Source organism: Toxorhynchites rutilus, chromosome 3, assembly GCF_029784135.1.
Source record: "Toxorhynchites rutilus septentrionalis strain SRP chromosome 3, ASM2978413v1, whole genome shotgun sequence".
NCBI lineage: Eukaryota > Metazoa > Arthropoda > Insecta > Diptera > Culicidae > Toxorhynchites > Toxorhynchites rutilus.
Genome location: NC_073746.1, coordinates 203372663 through 203396686, shown reverse-complemented (window position 1 = coordinate 203396686; position 24024 = coordinate 203372663). Strand labels below are relative to the sequence as shown.

General features: G+C 38.0%; 3 protein-coding genes, 1 long non-coding RNA gene and 1 other non-coding gene across 18 annotated transcripts in view; 3 read left to right on the top strand and 2 right to left on the bottom strand.

Annotated features, from left to right (window-relative positions):
* LOC129778889 (allatostatin-A receptor) overlaps window positions 1-21349 on the bottom strand; it is an 81284-nt gene extending 59935 nt beyond the window's left edge. Inside the window, exons 1-5 of one of the 11 annotated variants that reach the window (XM_055786043.1) lie at window positions 21066-21349; window positions 18478-18781; window positions 11590-11806; window positions 2271-2415; window positions 1944-2177 (exon numbers count right to left, since the gene is read on the bottom strand). In XM_055786043.1, coding sequence (XP_055642018.1) covers window positions 1944-2139 — 196 coding nt within the window. In that variant the 5' untranslated portion in view covers window positions 2140-2177; window positions 2271-2415; window positions 11590-11806; window positions 18478-18781; window positions 21066-21349. Of the gene's footprint in view, window positions 1-1943; window positions 2178-2270; window positions 2416-11275; window positions 11555-11589; window positions 11903-18477; window positions 18782-21065 lie in introns of those variants that run through there. The other 10 variants (XM_055786044.1, XM_055786047.1, XM_055786046.1 and 7 more) reach the window with 10 other exon arrangements.
* Window positions 10043-24024, top strand: part of LOC129778896 (uncharacterized) — a 28827-nt gene continuing 14845 nt past the window's right edge. Inside the window, exons 1-3 of one of the 2 annotated variants that reach the window (XR_008743524.1) lie at window positions 10043-10266; window positions 10360-10523; window positions 10624-12166. This is a non-coding gene — a long non-coding RNA (uncharacterized LOC129778896). Of the gene's footprint in view, window positions 10267-10359; window positions 10524-10623; window positions 12167-24024 lie in introns of those variants that run through there. The other variant, XR_008743525.1, reaches the window with a different exon arrangement.
* Window positions 16105-16239, top strand: LOC129780656 (U4 spliceosomal RNA). Its single transcript, XR_008743991.1, has one exon. It is a non-coding gene; the product is annotated as a U4 spliceosomal RNA (small nuclear RNA).
* LOC129778892 (uncharacterized) lies at window positions 21076-23725 on the top strand. Of its 3 annotated transcripts, XR_008743521.1 has the most exons (7): window positions 21076-21221; window positions 21427-21589; window positions 21645-21769; window positions 21860-21951; window positions 22004-22214; window positions 22270-23016; window positions 23083-23725. XR_008743521.1 is itself a non-coding variant. In XM_055786069.1 (6 exons), the coding sequence occupies exons 2-6, from the start codon at window positions 21453-21455 to the stop codon at window positions 22647-22649; spliced, it is 945 nt and encodes a 314-aa protein (XP_055642044.1). In that variant the 5' UTR covers window positions 21076-21221; window positions 21427-21452; the 3' UTR covers window positions 22650-23725. The 3 variants fall into 3 exon arrangements, 2 of the variants coding, with proteins under 2 accessions (XP_055642044.1, XP_055642045.1); XM_055786069.1 differs by having other exon boundaries at window positions 22270-23725; XM_055786070.1 differs by having other exon boundaries at window positions 21132-21221; window positions 21533-21589; window positions 22270-23725.
* The window catches only part of LOC129778891 (phenoloxidase-activating factor 2-like), an 81133-nt gene continuing 80681 nt past the window's right edge, over window positions 23573-24024 (bottom strand). Inside the window, exon 7 of the mRNA XM_055786068.1 lies at window positions 23573-23666. Coding sequence (XP_055642043.1) covers window positions 23650-23666 — 17 coding nt within the window. The 3' untranslated portion in view covers window positions 23573-23649. The remainder of the gene's footprint in view (window positions 23667-24024) is intronic.

The window sequence follows — 24024 nt, the reverse complement described above, 5'->3', positions numbered from 1 at the left end:
ACGGGTACGGGCGAACCGTATGGACAAGGCGAAGGAGGGAGACAAAAAAAAGAAATAAATATAGACGGTCGCTACAACGTTAACTATATGGCTATATAAAGTGAGCGATGGTGGGGCTTGGCCACATTCTATCATCGGACGCCAAGCAGGAAAGACGATATCTTGAAATTGGTTTTCAGCATAAGAGATTGCTGCATTTGCCGGGGACGTATGGGGTGCGATACAGCAAGAGCGAGAGACAGGAGTTTCAATGGGATGAGGAGCAGGAGAGCCTATCGAAGTGTGTTAAAAGCGGTGGAAGCGTCGCGCTGGGCGAATGAGTGGCTAATCGCGCTCGATTTGATAGAATGGTGAAGTTTTTAAACGGTTTTATTTAGCTGTGACATATTCGTATGTTTGTATGGCGCTGTACCACATTAATTGGAATTTGACCCCTTTCCTGTTGACTGATTAATCTGAAATTTGGAACACATCTTTATCTCTGCACTCATTATAAAACTGCATATTTCATGATCTTTAAAATCCAAGATGGCGACAGCTGCAAAATGGCGGATTACATATTTTCTCAAAGCCCCATCAATATGGGTATCAAATGAAAAGGATTGACTAGTAGAACACAGTAATTCATGAAAAATGCAAATTTCAAAATGGCCGCCACCACAAAATGGTGGATTACATATTTTCTCTAAACCCCATCAATATGGGTATCAAATGAAGGACTTGACTAGTAGAACACAGTTATTCATGAGGAGTGCAAAGCCCAATTATATCACGATACCAGACGGTAAATTCCTACCACGATATACTTGCCATCAAGTATGTGTTCGTTGTCGGATGAACAATAACCCCTGCAACATTTGCACCGCACGACATTTGCACGACAAATTTTGATTTTTCCGTATTTAAATCTAAACGTTTGAGTGTTTGCTGAGTGCTGATGTTTTATTTTATCCTTTGATTTTTTTTCTGTAATTTTGTACATGAAAAGTTGATCATTCTGAGATCTGTGCTCCATGATATTCAAATAATGAACGCCCCTTGGTGTAGTCCTACGTCTTCCCGGTTATGTTCCCGACATTACCCACCCGTCTTTTTAAAACTTGGTACAAAACTATCTAAATTACAATTTTTATTATTATATGACCAATTTAAATTACGAATTATTTTTTTAAAGGTAGTAATTAAAATGATTGATCTTTTTTTCAAAAAATTGTAACTCAAAAACCAGATATCTGATTAGCCAAGTTATTGGAAAATCAATAAACCGTTTGAGAAAAATAACATTTTGAATGTACTGTTAAAAAATCATTCTCAAAAATAATATTAAAAACTTTAATATCTTCATAGTAGTTTTTCAAACATATCGTTCAGGTCTTCACTTAGGTATAGGTCCTGAATATCCGAATCGGAACTCGATGAGATAATATTCCAAACTTTTCTTCTAACGCTTCGCACTATTTCGTCGTCACTACTTCCCTCGCTTTCAGATTTACTATTACGCCGCCCGGTGAATATTTTGATGACGGAAAAAAACACATGTGCGTCTAAGAAAAAAAACATTTTGGGCCTATCCGAGTTGTGCAATTATTATTCTCATTCTCAGAAAAAAAACTTGCAACTTGCTTCTTCTTCTAGCTTTTTATCTACCAAGCGCAAAGATCAATGAAAACGAATCACGTGAAAAGTCGGAGTTGCCGAATGTGATATAGTTTGTAACAATTATTTTCCCACAAAAGTGACATATGTTCTTGGTATGATATATTCACAGAATCTTCGCAATCGATTGAACAGAATATTGCATATTCTTCAATAAAATTGCAGTTAAAATAGCGTTAAATTAGTCTGTGTAACTATTAATGTGTGAATTCCGGTTTATATTCATACACCTGGCGTTATCGTATACAAGTTTAATTTATAAGTAATGAAACAGTTAGGAAACTTACCTAATACTACCAATCCATTTCCTATTAGTCCTGCGAATCCGATTAAACTGAAGAATACTGGAACCATCGTAGATACGATTTTCTCAATGTTTGTTGCATTTTCTTGATAATAGCGGTTAGTGTTATTGTACAATCCAAACGTTTCATTCCATGTATGATTTTCCAGCATATTATATTGGAATATTGGTTCGGACATTCAACTCAGTTCACTTATAACTCAAGTAATTAAAATGCCTATAATTCAATATTTAACAGAACAGAGTATTATATTAATAATTACACCGCACGTAACAAAGCGTTTTTGATTGGGATCAGTTGATATTATACCTTATTTGATGCTTAAATAACAAGACTAACGATGAAAACTAAGTACACATCCATCGAATTCTGGAAAAAGTTTTGGGTAAAAAGGAGTTGACGGATGAAATAATCCAGCTCTGTTTCGAACGATGGAAGATTCGCATATAGTGTTCTAGGGATAAATGAGAGTTGTAAAGAAGATAAATAATTATGTACTAATTCAAAATGAAGTGTTTCGGAACCAGTCTGTTTACCGATTACCCACACCTAATATTTCGCATTTTGAATGGACACAAATACAACGAGGTACTAGAATGATCGCGTTTTTTGCCCGCAGTGCCTTAATTCGTTTACAATCTATTGAGTTTCATTTCAGATCGTAACAAAACTTCTGAATACTACATTATGATCTATTCTTCTATCCCGTTCTCCATCATAAGAAGCACTCGCCCTCAAGAAATCTGAGTATCAATAGGTTTTCCTCGACAATATTATTCATATTAACACTTTGACGTCCGCACGTTTCGTAAAAAAATATTCGCTAGGCGCCGGCAGCGCTAATTCGGATTACTTGACTTGTTGTCGCCCGTTCTTGACATTATCGGGAAATTATAAATTGTTAAGTTTAACTAATCTCATCGTTAGTTTCCATATGTTCTCAACCCTGTTCCCCTACTTTAATATGATTTCGAAGATATACATACGTAAATATTACAAATCTGTCCATATTCCGTCCGGCCGATTAGCTTGAAAAACAGTATATTGAAATGCAAGAAACTGCATTTAAGTTTAGAGAAACATGGGTTTTGAAAGACATAACTGAAGTTTTTCTTAAAATGTCCGTATTTCCCCACCTCTTCTACTTATAACATAAAAATAAACATAAAACTTGTTGGCGTGTGTAACTTATTGTTACCTAAACAAACCCCCATCTGAATGCAAACGATACTAAAGTATTGTCGCCGGTCACTGAGATACTATGCGCACGTAACCACTGTGGTGTCGCCGAACGCCAAAGTGTTTACATTATTCTATAATGCATATTGATAACATAATATTTCGAACGATTTTTGTAAGTACGGTGTTATCTATTTCGTGGTTCGGATAATAAAGGGTGAAACAACCAAAATTTTGTCAACTCATATTTGTCGTATTTCTTTTGTGTGTGCATTCAGAAAGCCTGAACACCACCCTTTTTGTAGGTGTGATCGTGTAGAATGATACCTTTAATTTCAGGTTGACGTTTGTTCTTCAGTTCTAAAAATGGCATCTAAGCGAGAGGAACAACGTTTTGAAATTTCGCGAAATTTCAAGCTTATCCAAGTGTTTAATGTGATCGGGGAACGTTTATCGACTGCTAGGAAGCCTGGGGGAATGCTGTCTTTTTAAACCTCTCTGAATGCGAGGAACAAAATTATCAACATCTTTGAAATTCCCTTCCGGCTTACAGTTTTGGAGTTGTTAATAGGAGAAACTGACATTGCAGATCTAGACCGGATCTGGAGCAAATTTGGGTAGTAGCGGACATAATCCAACAACTCTTTCACAGTGTTAATGCGATGCTATTTTTGGTCGAAATTGAGTTATTTTGGTACGAATTTCGAGGCGTCTCGTCTCATGTCCAAAACATTGTTCCCGGCACTTCATTTTGTTTTCACACAAAAATTGATACACTTTCTTTGATCGTTTTTTTGGAATAAGTAAAAACCGAAGACCAGACAAAAAGTGTACTTGCAAAGCAACTGTCAAAAGTTAATATTCAAAATAGTCGAACTTGTCAAGTGAGAACAATGAGTACCAACATAATGCCACAAAAAAGAATATCGAAAATAGAATATGCGTACTTCGACTCTTCAGACAGCATGGAAAGCACTTTAACGTTTCGACGAGAAACCAAACATGTTCTGAGGGATATTCAAAGTAGTTTCACACAGCTTCAATATGCTTTTCACATCGGATAAAATTGCGTACTCTAGGCATGGATTTCAAAGGAACATTTTGAAGAATGTCATTCAACTCTTCGGTAGAACCGTTCGAATAGCCTTAAGGGTTGCTAAGTTTAAGTCACGGAACTTGATTGACACTGACACCTGACACTGCGTATAATTGAATAAATGTTTGTTTCAATGCTATAAATGCTATACTTTCCATTCTTTCATAAAAATCGACAAGAACTTTCCGGGAACCCCGAAATAAAAGTAAGATAAATCATGTTTCTTGCAGCTTTCCAAACTACATCCTGAAATAAGTAAGTGGAATTAGGGATAATTTCGAACCAAACTCCTAGTGAGAAGATTTACCGTTTCGGATAAGGGCTGACGCTGGCCACTGCATCGATTGCAGTATAACCTAATATATGTAGTTGTAGTTGTAGGCCGCAAAATGTGGTGTGTGGTCAAATTTTCTGATTAGTCGTAGCGACTACGCCCAATTGAAGAGCAGCGAAATCCTCCACTGTGTATTGAGATTATTGAGAATGTGTTTGAGAAGCGATGATGTGGCGTTGAATGCATAATTCAGTATGAGGCTAGCCGCTTCGATATTCTCAAGTGAAGGAGAAAACCGCCGCGATATCAACGGGGGGAATTGATAATAGGCCTGATCACGAACGTCACGTGAGAACGAAGTGAACTGTATACAACCTTATTACGGCTGTCACCGTGTGTGTAAAATCCAGAAGAGTTCATCCGTCGTGACAACTTTGATGAACTAGGTGTTATTATGAATACCACGATACTGTCATGTCACGGAGAAACACAGGTATATTTGTCACTTATGTTTTAGATGGTGAAAGCTAGTCACGCGGAATGGACAAGTTTAATTTCGTATTTATTTAGATTTTTGGTTCTTGTCTTGTTCGTGTTGTTGGATCTTGTCCTGTCTTGTTTAAGAAACAAAAGATAAACAAACAGCAATTTACCCGCCTGGTGGCATTTCTAGAACGAAATTCTGACGTATCCAGAGGACGTAAATTTGTTTATTTGGATTCGGTAAATGCGCTATGGGATGCAATTAAGTATTAAAAATGTAGTTCGCGTAGACCCATTGAAACATGGCGGAGGTCTACTTCCGATTGTCCTGAATGAACAGAAATTTTTTGTTTCTATCTTGAGGATTAGACTAAGAGAGAGTTGCAACACAATAAAATGGCAATGGAGGCCACTGGCCCGAATACGATCGTGATTGATTATGTAGAATATTGATTTGTTGATATTTTTAATATAAAATAATAACTGTAAACATTGCAGAGCTAGTTTTTTGTAATTCAAACATTCACAATTGGCGGACCAGACCAGAATCAGGACGATAGTTATAACTTTTTACGATATATATTTTCAACAATATTGTTTTGAAGACATACTTTCAATGAAAGAATATTAACCCTTTCATTACGGCAGTGTGCTCCGCCGAAGTGCTACCCCTGTACGGAGCACTGCGCCGAAAAGTACATGCACATCGCGCTGGTGTGATCGAAGAGCAGTATAAATTTCATATCGTCTAAAGACGACGCTGGTACACACAGCTCGTCGCAGCGGATGTCGTCTATAGACGACACTCGTACACACAGGACGTCGCGTGGATGTCGTCTATAGACGGCGCGCGTAACGAAAGGGTTAAAAAAGTGACAAGTTTCAAACAAGGAAAAATGAGTCTATCATTGCAGAGCATTCACAAGATACTGTTTAAATTCTTCTCTAGTTCTTTTTCCATAATTTTGATATCCGTCTAAAGAAAATCTGAATCACTTTCCGCTTTTGTCAAATTCCTTGAAACCCATCACATATTTTCTATGAGGATTATGCTTCTGACCGACGCTGCTGACCAGTTTCTGTTTAAATAGTTAAATCAAACCTCATGTCCCGTATATCAAATTACACGAGAATGGGTAGGATAAGATGATTAAACTTCAGAATCCTATATGGGAGTAGCTCAGATTATACTGATCGTGAGGTGGATAAATTCGGGTTAGCTCTGAGATATAGAAGATATTATTATTCATCAAAATTTTAGAAACGGTTCATAAAAAATGATTCTAAATATTTCTCACTATTAAAACGAGTAAGACAGAGCTAAGTACAAGAGTATGCGAGATTTCGATTATTAAACATAATAGTCATGTTTTATCTCTAGCGTAGAATTATATTCCCATATGTTCAACAACTACATTATTCCCGAGCAACCAAGTATTCCTCCTCATCTTTGAGCCAGCATTTGATTCAGCAAACTAATCACCGAGGTATAATCGCAAACTTGTCGTTCTAAAATATACGAATAATTAAACGGACTATTATCTCATACGCTGTATTAATTTTACCTACATAACGTTCAAACGTCCGAAATTATGCAACCGACACAACGTTCGAACACCCGACATTATGCAACTAACATGTCTCTTATAAACGGGAATGAACACTTTCACTTCACGGAGTTCATTTTTACACGCAACTGTCCGTGACAATGATGAAAGACACAAAAAGATTAAGTGAAGTGTAAGTGAAGTGAAAGCGTACTTGGCAGTGATGTTCGTGATCAGGCCCAATATGGTACAAGTTGTTGCAATGGCTATGACTATTACTTCGCGCTTGCCACAAGGTACACTGATATCAAAGCTTATCTTTTTGGATAGCATTAACGTTCTCAGTGGAAATTTTTGCCTTCTCAGCGTAGGTATTATTTGCGTCATTTTTATTAGTAATACCTAGTTGAGATTTCTATGCCAAATAATGTGCGATTCACATAGCACGTTACGGAGAAGAACGTCTACGTTCCGTCAACGTCTCCACCAATTCACACATACAGTCAATGCTTCCACCAGCACAGTCACGTCAAATGCCAAACGAATGATTTATTTAATTTTATTCATGGTGTCGCCACCTACAACAATTTTAAATTGCAATGCCCTCTTTCAAATCTGCATGCCTAGAATCAGTTCTAAATTTTGAAAAATTCAATGAGAATCATTAAATTCAAAAAACCCCGTAGTCCGACCCTTATGCAATAATAATAATAAATAGAATAATTCTTTCAACTAGTCGCGAATGATTTTCACTCCGAAATTTGGAGCTAAGAGATATGTTGGCATAAAAAATACAGTAAGTTACTTATAAAGCGATATGCTGGGGTACCACTCAGTGTCGCATTGAAGTCGGTTTTGACCAGTAATTGGACATTTGCGACTGGTGGCGACTTTCAATGTGGGGCCATAATTTGGGCCCCGAACTCAATGTTTACAAAAATGTCCAACTAGAGGTAAAAATGTCTAATTAAACGTGTTGCATCACAGATCTGTTCAATTAGCTTAATGTCGAAGTAGATGTAAATTACTGTATAACCAAATCAAAACAAAAGCCGAGACACAAGGCCCAGACAAGAACCAAACGAGCCGTCCGTCTCCGTCAATTAGCGTGGAAACACACTAGACGGCTCTCCCGCGCGATTCTCGCAATGACAAGTCGCAGCAGGAGCTCGACGAAAAACACATTCAGCGGCTTTCGACGGCTTCACTAGCTGCCATTATTATATTTTTATAGGCGGATGCAAGACGAGTCTATGGTACAAGGTACAACTGTTCGGACAGTGAGAGGGTTAGAGGGGTGGTATATAAAGACAGAATAGTGGAAAACGGAAGAGGGATGTTTACCTGAGCGAGGGGGAGAGAGAAGCTGATCACAATACGGAAATATTGCATTTCTCGATAATTTGGGTGGTATTCGAGAATCCGCAGCTACATGACCGCAGAGTGATTTTCACGTATTGGCTCACCGATAGTACATTTATTATTGCCTTGCTTCATGTGCACCGCAAAAACACTAAGCGTAAGAACACACTGGACGGCTTCCCCGCGCGGATTTTGCAATGACAGACCGCCGCGGGGCCTCGATAATGGAATGTGAATGAGATAAAACACACAAGGCGGAGCGGGTACGGCCGGTTCTAAAGTCACTGTTGTAAGGTTCCTCATTCTCTGCGGTGGCTCGATGGAGATGATGCGCCGCAACGGTTTTGTGATAGTATTAGTGTTTATGCGGTGCACATGAAGCAAGGTAATAGTTAATGTACTATCGGTGAGCCAATACGTGAAAATCACTCTGCGGTCATGTAGCTGCGGATTCTCGAATACTACCCAAATTATCGAGAAATGCAATATTTCAGACGTGTGCGATCAACTTCTTTCTCCCTCTCGCTCAGGTAAACATCCCTCTTCCGTTTTCCACCATTCTGTCTTTATATACCTCCCCTCTAATCCGCTTACTGACCAAACAGTTGTACCTTGTACCATAGACTCGTCTTGCATCCGTCTATAAAAATATGATAATGGCCGCTAGTGAAGCCGTCGAAAGCCGCTGAATGTGTTTTTCATCGAGCTCCTGCTGCGACTTGTCATTGCGAGAATCGCGCGGGAGAGCCGTCTAGTGTGTTTCCACGCTAATACTATCACAAAACCGTTGCGGCGCATCATCTCCATCGAGCCACCGCAGAGAATGAGGAACCTTACAACAGTGACTTTAGAACCGGCCGTACCCGTTCCGCCTTGTGTGTTTTATCACATTCACATTCCATTATCGAGGCCCCGCGGCGGCCTGTCACTACAAAATCCGCGCGGGAGAGCTGTCCAGTGTGTTCTTACGTTTATTCTTTTCTACAAACCCTGCCGGTCGTTTTCGTTGAACGTATGCTGACGGGTCGTTACGTTGCTGGTGTATGTGAATGTTTTCATGAGAATTTCATGGTAGAATCATTGACGTATCGTGACGTGACGGGACGTGAACGTGACGTGTATGTTGTATGTAAATTGCACTTAACACGCCTTGAATGTATTCTGGAGTGGCAAGCTCAAGAATACGCGTGACCTCAGTGCAAGTCGGAAGAAATTTTTTTGACGAAAAATCTCCCGGCCAGAACGGGAATCGAACCCGAACCCCCGGCATGATAATGTGGGACGCTAACCATCCGGCCACGGGAGCATGATTATATATACATTGAAATGTCATCACTTGTATTCGATGAACATCAGCTGTCAATAGCAGTGCGTCTTATGTCAACACAAACAACAAATAATGTCGGTTGGCATCGTTATTGACTATTTCAACACCGGAGATATTGGAGTGTATTTTACCTCTCAAGTGCCATTGCTTGTGATCTTTACTATTTGTATAGCCAATTTTGTTGGTTTATGCTATGCTAATTGTGTAGCATATGTACTTGTGATAGACAACAGAATTTCTAATATAAATAGATTACCCATTCCGTTGATCGACAATGTTGACGATACCAATAAATCTTCAACACCTTCAGGATATTTGTTTTCCTTAATATAGACTGCATTCAAAGATAACAATAAAAAAATTACCAGCTCTAGTATCTTCATTCTACACACTCGCAACATGTAGGATAACACGGGGTGATTTGGACATACTGGGTGATTTGGACCACCTCTTTGGGCCTGATTCTCGAATACACTTCACGATGAAAACGAAATGAACGGCACACCATTGAACTACGTTTTGCTAGTTAGTGAAGTGTCGAAGATAATAATGATTTTTTCCGGCAGAATGAGCACCTTTCAAATAAAAATCATTAATGAAAATTAACTTCTTCTTCACTTCTTCACCAGTTTATGGTGTTCAATGTAAATGAAAAACTTTGTTTCCTTCATGTGGTATAATAATCTCATGCAAATATTTTATCTGAAGATAATTTGGTATTATAATGATAAATTTTAGTGGGATACTAATTTCGTATCCGGATGTCGACACCGTACCGTTGTCATCGCGGATACATTTCATTTCGGGTCGACATCTGGATACGAAATTAGTTTCCTACTAAAACTTATCATTAGAATATCAAATTATCTTCAGATTAAATTTCTCTTAATTTTCATTAATGAAAAGTGCTCATTCTGCCGAAAACTCATTATTATCTTCGACACTTCACTAACTAGTAAAACGTAGTTCAATGGCGTGCAGTTTATTTCGTTCCCACCGTGAAGTGTATTCGAGAATCAGGTCCTTTATCTCAAAAAGTACGGCTCAACGTGGATTTTTTATAATGTCATTTCCGTTTATTGTTGAACCGTATGTACCTAACTTAAAAAAACTTTGGTAAATTTCGACAGGTGGAAGAAAACGATAACATGAACACAGCAAGCACTTTGTCAAAAATGCGAGTTTTCCGATTGTGGTTTTATGGTTTTTCCCGCTTATTAAACAAACCTTTCGTGTATTGTGCAGTAAAGTTCTATTCGCCTACAGAAGAGGAACAATTCGATGCAGCGAAACTGTAAGTTTGATAGCAATAAATGAAATTAATTGCATTTTAACTTTTGCATGTTGTGTGGGGTGACATGGACACGTTTCTGTGGGGTGAATTGATCCTACAGGTTTCACGCTTTTCTTTGGTCCAAGTGATTCCAGATGCCGCTGAATTACAAGAAGAGGATGGGCAGACAACGTTGGAGGAAGGAGGAACTCGAAATAGGAACGCAGGCCATCAAGAACGGATTTTCTTTGACCAAGCATCGCAAGTGTTTGAAAAGGCTCAAACAACAGTGAAAAGATCCATGCAGAATTCGAGATGGTTTCAATCCAACTTTTCTGGTCTGGAATCTGGCCAAGACACTTGGTACCAATCCAAGAAAAATTGTTACTGATTGTAGCATTATCCCAAAATACTTTACATAGCCATAAGTATGTTTTTTCGATGAAACACACACTGGACCAAATCACCCCACAGACAGTCCACATCACTCCGCATCAAATTTTAATGTCCAAAAATCAATCATCTCTTTTATTTTATGATATATGTGGTAATTTGAAGCTCGATATAATGATTAAATATTATTGATTGAGAGAAAACAAGTGTAGCTCAGTATACAATGTGACATTTTTTATTTAGACCGTATTGGTTTGCAAATATTAGGCGATTTGCTTAGGGGGTCCAAATTCCCCCCACTTTCCCTAATAAATCATTCGCTGATTATAATAATATCGATAAAAACAGAAAGTCTATAGTTTACTACGTAATACTCGTACAATGTTGTTACACAAGCAATCAAATGATCAAGATGTTTTCCTTATCTTATAAATATTTATGTACGTTTGGCATAAACAAAATAAACCACATGTTTGTTTAAGCAATAAAAAGGCACTCTGATTTGGGATGTTTAGTTTACACGAACGGTACATCAGGTATCACTGAGAGCACTGAACAACTTAATGCAATATTGGCTGTCACAAGAGCGATCTTTTCAATATATCACTTTGCTGGGTTATATACACCGGAAATTGTATTAGGACTGTTTCCTTGTTCTTGCATTATTATTCACAGGAAAATCTCAGCTACATACTTGTACAATCGGCCGTATCTATTTACACTCATATGGAACCAGTAAAAATTGTACATGGAACAATAACATCAGTAGATTACAAAATCTGCGAACTACGAATATCCTGCCGAACCGTCCAGTAATTACAGCACATAAATTACCACTCAAACAATTTGCTTTGATTGGTGGTTGTTCACGCAAATTCCTTCCTTGTTCACCACCCGCACCATTCAGAAATCTGAAACAGACTAAATTCATCATTCCTGTCTGGAACTGTTAGATCCTTTCAACTTTCACTTCTATAATATATACAAGAACGAAAGATTTCCTCGTGCAGAAGAAAATGGGAGATAAACGAAATGGAGAGCGGAAGCAACTTTCATGATATCATACGACTCTCAATTTTCTCAAACCCAACCTTATGGTAGGTTTTTCAGAGTAGTGTGAAAAATGCAACAGGTGATGAAGCACTATCATTCGCCTTATCTTTAGTACATGCATTTTACACAGTACAATTTAGGGGCTGTCTACATACCACGTGGACAGAAAAAGCATGATTTTAGACACCCCCCTCCCCCTCCGTGGACAAGCGTGGACATTCCTTATACCCCTCCCCCAATTGTCCACGTGGACATTCCTCCGGTTTTGAGGAAAAAATCAAGAAATTCTATTTTTTCGCTTAAATTTCATTTCAAGTTTGTTTCTATTTTCTATTACATATGTTTATTGATAAATATTATAGCCTTACCAATGGTAACGATTTGTCATGAAATCTTCGATTTTTTTCAACATTGTCCGGGAGCTCATTATTTTCTTGCAAATTCCATTTACGCTATCTCCATATCCTCACAATCGATATTTTAAAATATCGATTGTGAGCTTATTCTCGAGTATTTTTATTAAAGCTGGCTGGCTGTTTGAGTTTTCAAAAAATCAGGCAATAAAATCAAGCACTTTATTTGAAAACAGAATTATCTCGTCTAAACATCAATGGCTTTCGCTTTTAGGCGGGGTCGAGGTTGCGTTACTTTCTGTGTATTAGAGATAGGAAGTTGCTTTACGTAGGGGAGGGGGGGATGTGGTACAAAATCTGGATTTTTAGCGTTACGTAATATGTGCACGGTGCCTTACAGGTTCGGTAGTGCCTGATGGCTATAATGAACCTAGTAAAAACAAAACATCTGCAGTATCATCGTGATCGATGATTCCGTTGACCATCAAGAACGGATTTTCTTTGACCAAGCATCGCAAGTGTTTGAAAAGGCTCAAACAACAGTGAAAAGATCCATGCAGAATTCGAGATGGTTTCAATCCAACTTTTCTGGTCTGGAATCTGGCCAAGATACTTGGTACCAATCCAAGAAAAATTGTTACTGATTGTAGCATTATCCCAAAATACTTTACATAGCCATAAGTATGTTTTTTCGATGAAACACACACTGGACCAAATCACCCCACAGACAGTCCAAATCACCCCGCATCAAATTTTAATGTTCAAAAATCAATCATCTCTTTTATTTTATGATATATGTGGTAATTTGAAGCTCGATATAATGATTAAATATTATTGATTGAGAGAAAACAAGTGTAGCTCAGTATACAATGTGACATTTTTTATTTAGACCGTATTGGTTTGCAAATATTAGGCGATTTGCTTAGGGGGTCCAAATTCCCCCCACTTTCACTAATAAATCATTCGCTGATTATAATAATATCGATAAAAACAGAAAGTCTATAGTTTACTACGCAATACTCGTACAATGTTGTTACACAAGCAATCAAATGATCAAGATGTTTTCCTTATCTTATAAATATTTATGTACGTTTGGCATAAACAAAATAAACCACATGTTTGTTTAAGCAATAAAAAGGCACTCTGATTTGGGATGTTTAGTTTACACGAACGGTACATCAGGTATCACTGAGAGCACTGAACAACTTAATGCAATATTGGCTGTCACAAGAGCGATCTTTTCAATATATCACTTTGCTGGGTTATATACACCGGAAATTGTATTAGGACTGTTTCCTTGTTTTTGCATTATTATTCACAGGAAAATCTCAGCTACATACTTGTACAACCCATAATTGTTAAATCATGCTAAATATTGTCCTGAAAAATTCGTGCCGATTCTAAGGAAAAACCCAAAAGCATATTTTTGTAGACATACATCTTTTCGTCCATAGATGCACCGTTTTTTCCTGAATATTTCAGCATCCTTCATGCAACTTGAGAATTCCATCCTCTCAGAACATATGCTATGCAGTAAGTTGAAGTTCTTACAAGAATCTTAACAGTTAATAATCTGAAGATGCAATATCTGGTGTGTAAGGCGGGTGGAGTTTTAGAAGTGCCCTAAAAGCGTTCTGGTTCGTTGATTTTCATACGGTCAGCTGCTAGCAGTACTTGTTGGAATTAATCAAAACTAGTTGCTTGATGGAAGCTCATGATACAGATTTTCTTCCAGTCCTACCAGACCCAGCCATAACTTTCTTCAAGCGAAAACCTGCTTCGAGGTTCCATTCACTTGCTAAGATTTTTTTTAACTCAATATTCTTGTAAATGATTTGCTCTTTACAATTCGCTACAAATAAGTATTTTCGTCGCGTTTATGAAACGAATCGCAGATTGAGATAAGTCCCTTCAAGTGTTTTTCGGTAAAATAAACCTTTATTCCGGAATCCGGTCGGATTTGAAATTAGCACAATGTTGTGTTCTTTAAGAGGGTATTCTAGTCTAGAAATTTGAAAAAAAATCTTTTATTTTTCTTCATATTTCTCTAATTCAGACATTTAAGAATATACCATAGAAGAGACTTTTCGAAAATCTCATTATTTACCATTTTAGTGATGCGATATCTTATCTAGTACGGCCATAACAATTAACTTCAAACGCGTTTTTCTCGAAACATATTTTTTTCAAACTGGCTTACACGATATCTCAAGTTCTACTTATCCGATCTATGTTTATATGAATACAATTTATATGCATCCCTCTATTGCATGAACCTATAAAAAATCATAATTTCGTAACTTTACTATTTTAAAAAAATCAAGAAACTTAAAAAAATGTTTTAAACAACTTTTTTTTTCTTTAAATTTACGCCATTTTATCAAAAAACACTTTTTTGACCTGTCCGAGGTTCATGCGATAGTGGCATCTTTACTGATTCAGAATCTGTTCGATTTGTTTGTTTCAGAGAACCAGAAGTGCTGGAAACTTGTACGCCATGGCACAACTTTTTTTTTAACCTCCTCACTCGATCAGCTTCTAATTATGGATATATTTTTTCCGTTCAATTTTTGTTTTATTGTTGAAAGATAATTTTCGGATCTCGAACAAACGTCCGAAATTCGTGTCTCTATCCCCCTTAATCTGATCGAGTCAAATCCTATCGGATTGTACAAATGTTGCAACCTTGAAATGCAGAATGCAAAATTTTATTTCGTTCGGATTGCGATATGTCAAATCCGATCGGGTTCCATAATATGGGTTAATATGTAGTTCATGCATTGTTGCATGTTTTTCGTGATGTTTCGTTTCTGTGATTTCGGTGATTTTCGACATCTGTAATGAATCTACTAATTCATGTGCATGAAAGATTAATCTTTTCTTTTAATTAATCAGCAGTAGCAGCATGAACTTTCCAGGCAACTCAAAGGTAGCGTATTACAAAAATTACCAGACATCAATGAAGAACAACATCACTGCAAGAAATAGATCTCCAGACATACGGCCCTCACACTCATGGAAGAATTTGTTGTTCGTTTCAATGTTCAGAAATCCTTGAGAGTTCTCTAAAAAAAAACCAAACAGTTTTGTCATCAAGAGCAAAAGCTGAATTCAACCCGCACTTAAGTCGTGATTTTTAATACTACGAAAAATCCAACATTCTTTGTGTGTTCAGGATAAAGGTGGATTTGATGGCCCTTTATTACCGATTGCAATAAATTGGATCCTAGTTCATGTGCGTTACCTTCAGAATATACATTTCAGGAAAGAGGTTCAGTCGAATGAAAAAATATGGATGTTTGACCGAGCAGCACCCTCATGCAGTCCAGTATTTTTATTGTACTCAGGGCGGGCGTGAAGTTAAAAAAATCGTGTAAATACAAAACAGATCTCATTCAATTTTGACTTCTAACTTGAATGTTTTATTTTAAAGAATACTTAAAGTGTCCACGTGGACATTATCATAACCCCCTCCCCCCTCACCGTGGACAAGCGTGGACATTTTCGTAACCCCTACCCCCCCTAAAGTTGTCCACGTGGTATGTGGACAGCCCCTTAGCAGTGCTTGCAAAATATTTTTCCCATTATTACAAACAATTTTTTGTTGTTATCCATTACCATCAAAACGATTTTAAATCTTCAACATGATCCATAAACTAACTTGTATTTATTCTCGTGTCTCTAAATAAATGAAAAATATAAAACATGTTAGTATAAAATCGATTGTTTTGTTCTGTACTCTATTAAATTGCATTCTGAACACTGTAACAAATTATTACTATTATTGCTGCTAGCTATTCTTCAGCTTTGCGCAGTGGCGATATCGTAACCAATGAGTTTATACCGAGGTGCGATTATTGCTAGTTGAAAACTAAAAAAAAAGCTATTCTTCAGATATGCTGCAAATATTTACTCATTTTCGACAAAAAAAATTTTTTCGAGGTAACGTTAGATCCCGACCTTTTGTGCAATTTCAGAACATTTGGCATCAAAACAAAATTTCGAAAACCCCAATTTCCTTTACTCCCTCCTTGGGTGATTTTTCGATTTTCAAAAAAACTCAAAGTTTGACCGCTATGCGCCACTCTCCCTTAAGTCCGATTGAGCTGATATTTTGCATAGGGTGTTTTTTCGAGGTAATTAACATTTTCTATGGGGTAACTGTGCAGGGTAGCAGTTAGAAAATTTTCTTAAGATTGCGATGATTCGTTGGAGTATAGCTAATTCGTACAGTAGATTGGTTACCGATCTGGAAAACAAGTCGTCCAGACGAAGATTCAACGATTGATTTTGTAAAAAAACGTTGTTGGATGAGTTCCCACGAAGATCAGAGCGATCTGGGAATCGGAAGAAAAAGTGATGAAGGCAAAGGATAAGAAGAGTTTTGATTGCCAAAAGCCGGGTCGTTTTAAAGCAAATTATCCTCTGCTAAAGCAGCAACAACAATTTGAGAAAGGTGATGATGATCCGAAGAATAGTGAGCGCGATTCGAAGCAAGTTTCCGAAAAAGATCTCCCTGTGTGTTTTACGGTTAATAATAATTTAAAGAACGGTTCGTTCGTTCGATGCGTCAATGGAGATGGTAAGTTGATCTATATTGCCATGAGCGATGTACTGTACATTCCCGCGTTGAACAGTGGACTTATATCATTTTGTAGACTGACCCAAGAGGGATTCGAAGTTAAATTCGGTGCGACAAAGGGTCAAATGGTAAGTGATACTGGATGTGTCGTTGCGATGGGTAAAGTTAACGGAAATCTTCATGCATTGTGTACGGCGGAGCACACGAAGCTCGAAAAAGTGATGCAGCATTTGAAGGACTACCAGCAAACCTGGCATAGGTGAATGGGACATCGAGACCCAGCTGTATTGGAACGTGCTAAGGAGCGTTCAGAATTGCGGAATTAGGCAGATATGTGAAATATGTCTACAAGGCAAATCAACACGAAGTTCTTTTCCTAAGGCATCGGAACACAGATCAAACCGCGCATTGGATTTGATACACTCTGACGTGTATGGGCCTACGGTCAATGTTACTCTCGAGGGTTACTGGTATATTCTGACATTGACCGATGATTATAGTCGTTATTGTGTAGCTTTCTTACTATGACAAAAATCTGACGTTGTGGTTTGTATTAAACGATATATCGCCCATGTGAAGACCAGATTGGGTAGAGCACCCTGTGATCGTGAATTGAAGAAGTTCTATGATGCAGAGGGTATTGTATCGCAAGTAACGGCACCATACTCTCCTCAACATAATGATGCCTCAGAATGCAAGAATAAGACCTTGCAGGAGATGGCGTCGTATGTGTTACTGGACGCTAAACCAGAGAAGAAGTATTGGGGCGAAGCTGTTATCACAGCAAATCGTCTTCCATCCCGATCTGTAGATGTCACCCCTTACGAGAAATGGTACGGGCAAAAACCCAACCTGAAACATATTTGCGTGTTTGGAGCAACGGCTAAAGTTCATATTCCGCAGTGAAACAATTAAAATTCAGTACAAAAGGTCGAAAGTTGGAGTTTTTAGGCTATTGTGAGGATCGGAAGGCCTATCGTTCGCTGGGTCCGACGAATGACAGCATAACAATCAGTCGTGAGGTTTATTTAATTGAACAGAAAGACAGATCATCATTGAACAACTTAAGTGAATCAACCGCAGGAGATTTGGATTGGTCTGGATTGACATGTTTAGAAGGTGAAGTTCGGATGTACCCGAACGAAGTTCGGCCGCCGCTTCAAAAGGAGAGCCGAGTTAAACTTTCTTATCATACAAGGGACGCGTATTCCGAAGGTCCGGTTTTATTGTTCCGTTCTGTCCGGAATATCCACTGTATAACCTTGGTGGTTTCAAATTCCACAATTTGCTCTGAATTTAAAATAAAAATGATTATTATTTACGTAGTAATCGTTGGAACAAAAACCGATTTTAGTAGTCATGAATCGATTACTGGGCATCGATTGTCGCGATGAGTTACATTGTATCGCCGGTTGAATATACCAATGCTCAAAAGAATTACAGAAGTTCACTGGCTACCTTTTCAGGTTATCAGAAGATATGTTCCGTCGTCGCGTGTAAGAAACAAAATAAATATACAGTAGGTTACATCTAATTCGACATTTAGCTAATTGGACAGACCTGTAATGCGACATGTTTAATTGGACATTTTTACCTGTAATTGGACATTCCTGTAAACATCGAGTTCGGGCCCACATTTAAAATCGCCAACAGACGTTGACACTGTACCACTGTCATCGCGAATGTCCAATTTCAGGTCAAAATTGCCACCAATGCGACTCTGAGTGGTGCTTCGGCATGTCGAATGCCTCAACTTTTAGAGCCATTCATCCAATTTATGGTCATCATAATCGTCCTGCTAGATCAACTGTTGACAACGGTACTGCTGAGCTGGCCACCTTGTCTTCACCGGTTCCACCGCTTGAACGATTCAGCTGCGATGTTGTGATGAATTGAAGCTATAGAAAAGAAAATATATAAACAAAACAATAAAAGAACATATCTCATGTGCGGTGAAATAATTTCAAAAGTTTATTTAAATTCGAATAAAATTTGCGTGAAATTGAATCTAAAGCTTATTATCTAGTTCGAAACCTACTCACGAACTAAAAAATGAAAAATTACTTAAATCAATAGCTTGAAGCAGAGCCTAATTGTACTATTGAACCTACACACTACTTAGGATCTAAATCTAACTTGAAGTTCGACGGTAAACCTATTGAAGGGGCCACTGAAAATGTAAGCAAATGAAATTATAAAGCTAAACTAAAACTAATGCTTAACTAACTTGCAGTTTGAAACTGTAAAAAAAAAACTCGTTACAAAAATCAGTGCGTTGCCTTTCATAGCTGTCGCAACATCAACAATTGAGCATCTAGTGAAAAAAATTTAATCCACAGGCACAATACAAAATGTTCCCGTGCCAGTGAAACAAATAAGTGCCCGTAGTGTCGAGAATATTGTATATTGCCGATAGCGCATCAATTGAGGAAGACCCAAATCAGTCTCTCACACGTCGTTCTCAAGCGTTGAGCATCTCTGTGCCTTCATCCATACAAGATCAAATTGACGCAAGAACTGAAGCCGCTTGACCACCAGAAGCGTCGTATGTTCGTGAATTGGGCTGAGCAACAACTTCAAAATTATCCGGATTTTCATCGAAAAATCATCTTCAGTGATGAGGCTCATTTCTGGCTGAATGGCTTCGTCAATAAGCAAAATATGCGTTATTGGTCAGGCAGTAATCCACACGTACTCCATGAGTCACCGAAAAAATACGGTTTGATGCGGTTTATGGTCCGGCGACATCATTGGGCCGTACTTCTTCCATGATGATCAAGACCGGCACGTTACTGTAAATGATACCGCTCAATGATAACCGAATATTTTTGACCCGAAATGGATGATATGGACTTGTACAATATGTGGTTTCAACAGGACGGCGCTACAAGCCACACAGCGAAATTAACAATCGATTTATTGAAAACCAAGTTTGGTGAGCGTGTTATCTCACGAAATGGTCCAGACGCCGTTAGACTTTTTTCTGTGGGGCTACGTCAAGTCTAGGATCTATGTCAACAAGCCAGCTCAAGCTCATGATTACTATGGCAGTTTGGCTATGGTGCGCTGCAGTTTGTTTGTTTTGTTTTGTTATCCTTCGCGCGAAGCAGGAATAAAGTTTCTCTGTGTTGAGTGCTGTTTACTTTTGAAATGCCCAAGACAACCCAATATTTTGAAGAAAGCCTAAATTATGAATGAATCAATATGATAACAGTAAAGTCAAACAATAAGAAATGCAAATCCACCTGAAAATTCATTTTTTTTTTCATTCAAAAATGGTGATTTCTAAAACTGGACAAATCTCGCGTAACTTTTGAAAAGATCCAATGTAACATTTTCGTCAACTCGAGAAAAACGAAGTTGAAAACCCGAACATTAATCTGCGAATTGTATTGAAAGGTATCGATCTCTATCGCTACTTTCACCACTAGCAGTCAAGAATAACTCTGTAAAACCAATCGTAACTGTTGTTCAGTGATTTGAGCTTAAATTTGAAGCCTAGGAACGAAAAATGTTACATTGGACATTTTGACCGCCGCGTTTGCACATTGGACTAACTAACTACTAAACAGCAATTCAAATATCAGCATTTCGTTCTAAAGACATATTATTGTTGTTATCACTCGTTGAATTGCACCGAAATCGCTAATAACGCCTGTAAGAAACAAAAACCCAAAACGACCGAAGTACGACTTTGTGTTGTTTTGACTGCTTTGTTACTTCGGACGTTCCGAGCGTCGGAGGAAAGTGGCGTCCGAAGTAACAGCCGAGTGCTTAAAATACGAATCTGCACATTGGATATTTTTTGTATCGGCGATAAAAAGATGGGGAAGATAGATACATGAACGATTGTTTTTGTAATGCATTCAATGATTGAAAACTAAGAGCGTGCATCCATTAACTCGATTTGTTTACTTTTGTTACATAGGACCTTTTCAAAAGTTAAGCGAGAAATCATGATCATAATTTCTCTATGAAGAAAATCGTTAAAAAAACATAAGAGATTTGAATATTTTCAACGCTTTATGGATTTATTAGCAAGACTTGAGGTTTTTCAACAACTCGAATCTTGATTATTTTTTGAACTCATCTCGATTCTATCTGATTTTCATGGAGAAAAATCGATTTGCATTTACTAGTTGCGCGAAAACACCCTAAATCGTACAAACCAATATCATTTACCTTATATTTCACTGAATCTATGTCAAAGCTGTTCCACCTTGTGATACGCTCATACGTATACGCGGTATACGCATAGGCGATGTTTGTAGATGAATTTATTTTTGTTTATCTAGTTTACAGCTGTGCACACTGTTTACTGATCTAAATGTCCATCCAGTAAGTTTTTCAATCATTGTTCTCATTCGACAATCACAATAGCTTATGCTCACTATTACGGTCCAATCAATTGTAACACACGAGACAATGGCATTTCAATGCACAAAGACCATTGATGGCTTGTGATTCTCCTGAAGTTGTCTGTGTTTCGCATTACGAAACTATTGAATGGGTAGCGTGAAAAATCAGCTCTTATCATTTTTAGTTCTGTTTTCGTAGCAGTAAGATTAAATGATCCGTGTGTTGATGCGAAAATATCTTTTGTCACGCTACAAATGTGAAATAGAACCAACAGTCCAGTTATTTTGCAGAAAAATGAGTGATAAACCTGAAGCTCTTTTCAATACATCCAACAGTTGGTTCCACAAGTATAGCTGGCAGTGCATTTCAGCTTTTAGAGAATAATCAAATCTGTTATTGTAGATATGCGACAGTAGAGGATGCGCCAGATGGAATTTTTAAAGGATTTTCAGACCGTTTCAACGGAATAACAGTGGATTCAAACCTGGAAACGTGTCTTCCTCAGAATTTTCCGGCTATATTGAAAAGTAACTCACATTTTATTGCGGTTTAAATATTGCGTCTCATGTCATGCTTAACTTCCTAACGATAAGTCTGACTATGTTTACTTTTCTCAGAATCTATTTTACACTGGATCGACAACAAGAAACGAGCGATATGGTTCAAAGTGCACTTGAATGCTACGCACTGGGTTCCAGAATTAGCGAATGTATGTTTTAATCATTGATCTGCATATCCAATATAAATTATTTCCTTCATAGAACGAATTCAAATTCCATCACGCTAAAGAAAATTTCGTCATGATGTATCGATGGTTGCCGGAAGAAACCTTGAACTTACCACCGTTTGCACATACCATGGTAGGAGTTGGTGCTCTAGTCTTTAATGATAAGAATCAAATTTTAGTGGTCAGCGAAAAACATGCATTAATCGAGGGTTCTTGGAAGCTACCTGGTGGCTATGTGGAACCAAGTATAAACTATATTTTTAACACTCGATGCAGTTCTAAATCGAAATACTTTTGCAGGTGAAGATTTTGTGGCTGCTGCTATCCGCGAAGTTTTTGAAGAAACCAACATCAAAACAAGCTTCAAGTCAATCGTTTCATTGCGACACGCGCATAAGGCTGCCTTCGGTTGTTCAGATTTGTATATTGTGATAGCATTATTACCCGTGAGCAGTGAAATTAAAAAATGTGATCGAGAAATATCCATGTGCGAATGGATGGATGTTGAAGACTACCTTGCTCATCCAAAGGTACACGAAACAAACCGGAACTTTGTCCGTACATATCTAAAGTACATATCGGAGGGCATCAATATAACATGCAAAGAAGAATTTCACCAAATTTTAAAGAAACAATATAATATATATTCAGTTGAGTTGGAACAGGACGGGTCATCATAGCTTTAGTTTTGTTGAAAATAATAGAAAATAATTGAAGGTTAAAGATTTTTTCAATATAACAAATAACAATGACAACATTCCATTTAATTTGTATTGGCTGTACTCAAGATCCATGGTATATAAGAAATCACGTTAACATAAACTCCAGGAACGTTTGATGTTCCACAACCAATGCCCCATGCAACTAGTCCTACAACGAAGTAACGGCCACCAAGAGGACAAACAAGTGGAGATCCTCCGTCACCTGTGCAGGCATCCTTTCCTAATTCACCTCCTGCACAGACAAAGCTAGTAGAGTCTAGTTGGAAAGATGCACCTAATGTAGTATTTCTTAATACAGTCTCGCAATCTTGGGATGATCGAATAGGTACATCAACCTTTTTCTGAATTGTTTGGTAGTCACCATTGACAAAGTCGTTCTTACCCCATCCAGAAATCCAACACCGCCTGCCAACAAATGATGTTGTGGGCAGACAAGCAGTAGTTATTGTTGGAGTTGTGCCTAGATTCACTGCAGACGACAGTCTAAGTACTGCAATATCATTCTTAAGATTCGAAGAGCTGTAACTGGGATGAATAGTAATCCTAGTTACGGTATATTGCTGAGCTGGATATACTTCTGATTCAGAAGAAGCATCCCACTCTCCCATGCGCATCTTCAGTGTTCTAGAACCAGATCTAAAGCTTTCACAAATGAGATTAATGAATCAATCAATAGTACTAATATACATACACATAATCACTGACACGGTGAGCAACAGTCAAAACGTTTAATGAATCAATGAGTACACCGGATCCAACATAAATATCACCAGGTCCAAGAAGTACCGCTTGCCAAGGAAATTCACCGTATGCTGCCTGGCCAGCGCCGGGTAGTCTGTCGGAGGAGGTAATCGGTTGAAACCGCAAACCACATTGGTATTCACCCCACACACAGCACCGTTCTAAACCTGATGCACAAACAGCTGGTGTCACTATATTCGGTGTTATTCCTGTACCATCAGTGGATGTCGAAGACTGAAAGAAAAGCAATAAATTGAAATCAATATTTGGATGTAAGGTGTAAAATGACAGAATTATTGAACTTTCCTTGTTTTGGGCTCTGTTTCTCCTAATTCAAAAAGTACGCTACTCAGAACGATTTTCTGTTGCTCTAGTTTGAAAAATGAGAGAATAACACTTTGGGTCTTGGTCCCTGTACCTGTCATAAGAGATGCCTAATTGGCCGACAACGCGAGTAAGAGCGTGGTAAAGTCCTAGGAAGATAGCAAAGAGGAAATACCGTGAACATCAGCAGACGGAATGCCAAGCACATCAATATCGATGCCAGTGAGGTTCTGATTACGAGTGGTTATTACATAGAAAATGGACACGA

Bases quoted from the DNA above. Each gene is read 5' to 3' on its own strand.
- LOC129778892 (XM_055786069.1), top strand. From the start codon at position 21,453: ATGATCCGTGTGTTGATGCGAAAATATCTTTTGTCACGCTACAAATGT. The intron at 21,952-22,003 runs GTATGTTTTAAT...TTTCCTTCATAG, and splicing joins GGGTTCCAGAATTAGCGAAT to AACGAATTCAAATTCCATCA. The intron at 22,215-22,269 runs GTATAAACTATA...ATACTTTTGCAG, and splicing joins TGGTGGCTATGTGGAACCAA to GTGAAGATTTTGTGGCTGCT.